This window comes from Eurytemora carolleeae, unplaced genomic scaffold, assembly GCF_000591075.1.
Source record: "Eurytemora carolleeae unplaced genomic scaffold, Eaff_2.0 scaffold56, whole genome shotgun sequence".
NCBI lineage: Eukaryota > Metazoa > Arthropoda > Copepoda > Calanoida > Temoridae > Eurytemora > Eurytemora carolleeae.
The window spans coordinates 102,249-108,561 of record NW_019396129.1 but is presented as its reverse complement, the minus strand read 5'-3'; the positions used below and the strand labels follow the sequence as shown (position 1 = coordinate 108,561).

General features: G+C 30.3%; 1 protein-coding gene across 1 annotated transcript in view; it reads right to left on the bottom strand.

Moving 5' to 3' along the window:
* Positions 1 to 5,044, bottom strand: part of LOC111695810 (inactive dipeptidyl peptidase 10) — a 48,478-nt gene extending 43,434 nt beyond the window's left edge. The window contains exons 1-3 of the mRNA XM_023465251.1: positions 4,953 to 5,044; positions 4,317 to 4,399; positions 832 to 926 (exon numbers count right to left, since the gene is read on the bottom strand). Of these exons, the coding sequence (XP_023321019.1) occupies positions 832 to 926; positions 4,317 to 4,399; positions 4,953 to 5,044 (270 nt within the window). The remainder of the gene's footprint in view (positions 1 to 831; positions 927 to 4,316; positions 4,400 to 4,952) is intronic.
* Positions 5,045 to 6,313: the final 1,269 nt, after the last annotated feature.

Below are 6,313 nucleotides of genomic sequence, written 5' to 3'. Positions count from 1 at the left end.
TAGTTCCTTTAAAATATATTTATACCAACGGAATATATAGTTCCTTTAAAATATATTTATACCAACGGAATATATAGTTCCTTTAAAATATATTTATACCAACGGAATATATAGTTCCTTTAAAATATATTTATACCAACGGAATATATAGTTCCTTTAAAATATATTTATACCAACGGAATATATAGTTCCTTTAAAATATATTTATACCAACGGAATATATAGTTCCTTTAAAATATATTTATACCAACGCTTTGTTTGATTGTTAGTTATGTTTGATTCAAATAATCATAGTAACGGATAAAACCAATCCAGCCCAAATTATTGTGGAAATATAAAATTACAGCCCCAAATTTGTTGTTTAAATTAAAAATGTTTTTATTTAGCTTTGTAATGTACGAAGAAGGTAAGACTAGGTGAGGGTGGAATATTATAAAGAAATAATACAAAAAATAAATTAGAAATATAGACACTAAAAATATATATAACACTGAAAAATAGGAATAATGTACTTGTACGAGGAAAACTTTACGAAATGACTAACTGACTAATTAATAATTGGAGATTATTCGTGGGTAGTCATTGCTAGTTCCACCGTTTACCAGCACTTGGTCGTAAATTACGAGTTTAGTATTGGTAAACGGCGAGAGTAACTATGCTAAGCTAGCACTTGATAAAATTAAGCGCAATCCTGATCAAAAGTTCCACCCTCTGGAAGATAGAAATGCTTACAAATATATTAGCGCTGACAAGTTAAATGCTTACAAATATATTAGCGCTGACAAGTTAAATGCCTACAAATATAATAGTGCTTACAAGTTAAATGCTTACAAATATATTAGCGCTGACAAGTTGACTACGAGCTCCTGTTACAGCATTGTAGAGAACCAGGTTTCCAAATGAATCTATGTAGGCCAACTCGGAGTCTAAACAAATACATTTTTACAAATATATCAAATGAACATGTGGAACATTTTAAATATCTGAACAAACCGCACCTCTTAAATAGTTAAATAATGTTGTTTTTAGCACTTGAAGACTTTGGGCTGAAATATGTAAAACATAAACATATATGTATTGTTATTGAAATCCACGAGTGTCTGTACCTTAAAAAATCCGCGGACAAAAGAAATCCGGGTTTGTAATACAAGGATATACTCCTTTACCGGTCTTAGACAAGGGATAACGTTTAAAATCGTACCTACGCTTTTAATGGAGAGATTAAAAAAACCATTTATAAAAAGCTGGTTTTTGGTATGCAACAATTTTGAAAATAATAATAAATAATAAAAATAATTTGTTATTTTTTTACAAAGGAATGTCATTTACTCTGTGCCCTCGGGTTTATCATTAAATCCCTCGGGGGTTTCAATTTCGATTGTTTCTAATTTGTCTCAGAGTAAAAGATACATTTTTTATTGATAACTATTTTAATTATTATTTTTTAAAGGCTGGTTTTTGGTATTAAATAATTTTCACTGAATGCCGCTTATATAAAAACTTATCTATGCGGGTTCATGTTAAAACATGCTTATTACGAAGGAATTGCGTCATTAACTTTCAGAAAAATTGAAATAAATGGAAATTAGAACCCCCTCGGGAACAGTAATAAACATTTTCGTCGGGTTTATTATTGAATCCCTCGGGGGTTTAAATTTGACATTGGTATTTATTCTCAAGAAAATCATACAGGGTGTCCCAAAAAACGATCTTTAAGACATTGTAGCAATCGCCATGGTTCAATTTTTAAAAAATTGTACATTTTTAAAATCTTTGGAACATTTCCGATCGATTGATTTCAATTAGTCGAGGTATGTAGCACTAAAATTTAGGAAGTTTGTCATTTTGGCTTGGTTGAAAATTGAAATTGACATTATAATAGGTAAAACAAAAAATTATCACTGCATATTTACATTTTATTTCAAAATATGAAAATTATGGTTTACAATTACAAAAATGATATAGAATATTGATACAAATACATGTTTATGGTCTTTCTACTCAAAATGCCCCCAATGGTTTGCAATACATTTTTCTGCTCTATTCCTTACATCCATAACTGCTCTCCTGCACATATCAATGTCTAATCTAGCAACATGTCAAGATCTTCCACTGAATGAATTTCCAGGACTTGTCTTATTATTAACATTGAGTACTGTCCCTAGCTCCATTGCCTTTTTATAAATTTTTCTTACATGACATAAAGCAGACTGTCTTGCATTGAGAAATTTGCGCCCAAAGTCCATAATTAGACCAAGCATAAAGTTTCTGTGACCCTTTCTTTTGTGATACTTAAAAGCAAGGAAGTTTCTTTCCTGTGTTGTAAACTGAGGTCTTGCCATTATTAAACAATAATTGCGATTTTTAAGATTGTTTATAAGATTTGAATGTTTTTCAGACACTTTAAAGTTCCATAATATTTATAAAATTCTAAAAAATCAATTCATGAACTCAACTGAGCCAAAATGACAAACTTCAAACAATCAATACTTTCTTAATTTTAGTGCTACATACCTCTTATTGAAATCAATCTATCGGAAATGTTCCAAAGATTTAAAAAATGTACAATTTTTAAAAAATTGAACCATGGCGAGTGCTACAATGTCTTTAGATCTTTAGATCTTTAGATCGTTTTTTTGGGACACCCTGTACATTAAAAAAACAGGAACCAATTAAATTTGAACCTACAAAATCATTTTTTTTGATAAAGTGAAATATGTAGAAAAAGATTTACATAAAGAGAATTCCAGGTGGTAAAATAAACTTAAACAATTGAATTAATTATCCAGTTAATTCAACTATTTAAAGTAAAGCACAGTTAGGTTCAATTATCTAGATATATACGGATGTTTTTAAGCTTTCGTAAAATTAACTCTGGCTGATTTAGATTCAATTTACAAGAATCGTCTTGGCATTTATGAAAACCGATTTTAGAAATATTAATGAAAATATATTTCTATTAATATTATTTCTTACATTATAAACGCAGCATCCTAGATTGAAGTTTAAAAATCAAAGTTAGTTTAAAACAAGAACTCTCTCTGCATACGTATATAGAGAGAGTCTTCGATTTAAAACAGTTTGCAGTACACAAAGTACACGGAAACAATGGGACAGATGATAATGATAAACAAACAATATCGGGTGTTCCGAGAATATACGATATGAATATAGATCGATCATTTGCTAACTTGTATCACATCATATTGAAAAAAGATGAATAATTCTAATCTGCTTTAAACTAAGAATATTTTTTTAGACACCCGGCCATAGAGAATAGAATATATATTCTAATCTCCATGCACCCGGCATAGGGAAGAGTTTTAGGAATCCATCTGTAGATATCGTTTACACGGGAAATATGAAAATATGATATCTTAAATTGGGATCTACAATGTCCTGAAGGGACTGTATAAGATCCTAGCTTGGGAACCCAAGGTTGCCCATGTTACTTCAAGTTGCACCCGCCGTTTACCCACACTTGGTTAATTTTACGGAACATTTAAAAAAAATGAAAGTTGACCCACTTAACTTAGAATCTCAAAATCAAGCTAAGATTTTTCTTTACATGAAAAGGAAATATTTAAGAAGTGCTAATGTATCCAAGATTTAGTGGGCGATTGATTTGTGGACCTTTCCTCTCCCTGTTAATCCTGAGGGAGGGGGGGAGATGGGGGATGGTACAAATACAATATCATTGGAATCTGAAATAAAATAGCACACTACATATCTGTGCATATCTTTGTATATTATATCTATGCATAATATAATTAAACTTGATTACCCTATAATAAAATAATTTGATAGAATCAAAACAAATTGGATCTCACGCTTATACAGTTTTTATGTATATATGTATATATAAATAAGGGGGAACTGGGGAGGGAGGGTAACACCCCCGCCCCACAGTAAAAAAATTAAGTTTTATTCCTTTGTACTTATAAAAAGCTAAAGAAGCTTTTTAGAATTAATAAAATTGTTTCATTTTTTTGGAAACTTTATAATTAATACTTTTTGCAAGCTTGTAACTAAATTGTACTTTTACTACTCTACAACTGAAGATTTATTAAGAAATAAATTCTCTTACATGAAGCTGCGATGTATATATTTGTGACACTTTTAAGTGTCCTTTTTGAGAACGATAAAAATGGGGAATTTCAGAGCAACAGTTAAAAGCTAAACAAAAATAAAACATATATTTCCAGCCTGAAAACCACGTGGCATTGAGGGAACTTGTTTGAAAACATATATTTCCAATCTGAAAACCACGTGGCATTGAGGGAACTTGTTTGAAAAATAAAACATATATTTCCAACCTGAAAACCACGTGGCATTGAGGGAACTTGTTTGAAAAATCCCACTGCTAAAGTTCTGAAGGGATATACGGGCTCCTCGGATCCTAAACAAGAAAAAAAACTTATATCGAAAAAAAAATTTTAACAAAAAAATCAGAATCTTGAAATGCATTTTCTACATATAGAAATGGAGTTTTAGCCCCAATGTCGTAGACCGTAAATATTTCAAACTATGAGTTCTGTTTGAAAGAAAAAACTCAATTCCTTTATTCTGAATGTAGTTTTATGATAATTAATCATTAAATTGTATCGACATTTCAAAATACAGATAAAAGCAATATACTGCATTCAATTCATACTGCACTAAAGGAGTTGAGTTTTTGCCACAAACTCTGATTTTCTAATCTCTATATCTTTGTAACCCAATGTCGTAGACCTTAGATATTTCAAACTATTAATACTTAAAGATAAAAAAGCAAATTTTGAAATATCAAAGGTTTGCACCATCAGGTTGCAAAGATATTGGGATCAGAAGATTTGAGTTTGTGGCAAAAACTCAATTCCTTGAATAATGAATAATTTTAAACGTTTTAAATAGACATTGTTGATAATAATTGTTTTGACTTCCTACTTCCTACTTCTAAAGAAGTTAGGTACTTTCCCAAAAATACTTTCCCAGGGCAACTTTCCCAAGAGTATTTTCCCAAATGTGCAAATTTCCCTAGCGGCAACTTCCCAAGATCTGTCATAGTGTTAACGAAAAATAACTTTATCAAAAACTACTGTATTTTACTTTATTGTAAATATATTATTGTGAAAACAAATGATCTTTTTTCAAGACAAAATTTGTCGACGTCACGCAAATTTATTTGTTTATCCAAAGAGATTATTAGCAAAATAGCAAAACATTAAAGAATTCCAGGTCGGGAAAGTATAAAGACAATGTTTGCAAGAATAGAAGCGGTATTTTGCAAAAAAAAACATCATCATATATTACATATTATCAATTAGCAAAAAGGAAGAAAACAAAATTGTAAAATGGAGACGATAATCAACTTGAGTTTTTTCAGAACAGCGGCAGTTACAAATGTTTCAAAGGAATTGAATGCTCGCACTATTATACAGTGTAGCCTTAGTTTAAGAATATTGGCCTGAGACTTGTATCCGGGGACCAAAGAGATTGACTTTTTGCCATTAACTTAATTTTCATATTAAAAAATATTTATAGAATTTTTTGGATATTAATTTAGGGACAAATTGACTACTTTGTTTCTTAACCTAAACATACCTAAACATAACTGGAATCAAGGTTATAACGCAAGGAAAGTTAATGGCAGTTGCGTATACTCTGCGTACATATTAAAACCAGTTCTCTTTGGGCGGAATTTGCAAACAAGAATAGATGCATCAGTGTTCGTTTAGTATCCGAGGAGGTTAAAAGCATTACATTTTGATAATTTTGATGATTCACATAATAGTTTCCTATGACCAGAATATTTCATTGAGACGCAGCTTAAATTCATTAAATTCGGACGCTGTTTTTTCTGGAATTTATTTAAAAATGAAAAAGTCAACAATTAAAAAGCGAATTCCTTTTCATTTTCCGATCTTCTTCAAATTTATATTAAATATCCAATTTTTATTTTGAACATAAGAAGCCCAACATAGTTCAAAAATAAATTACATTTTTATGGCTTCTGTTGTTTTTATTTGGTGAGCATACACACTTCATTTTAAGCACGCAATAAAAATAAATTAAACTGAATACTCCATACACAATAAACAATAAACAGACAAGATTCTTGGATTTAATAATTTGCCACATCGATACTTGTTGCAGGGTGCCCTTTTTACTCATTTAACTAGTGTTGAAATTATGTGGATAGTCCCTTTGAAATTATGTGGATAGTCCCGTGAAATTATGTGGATAGTCCCTTGAAATTATATGGATAGTCCCTTGAAATTATGTGGATAGTCCCTTGAAATTATGTAGATAGTCCCTTGAAATTATGTGGATA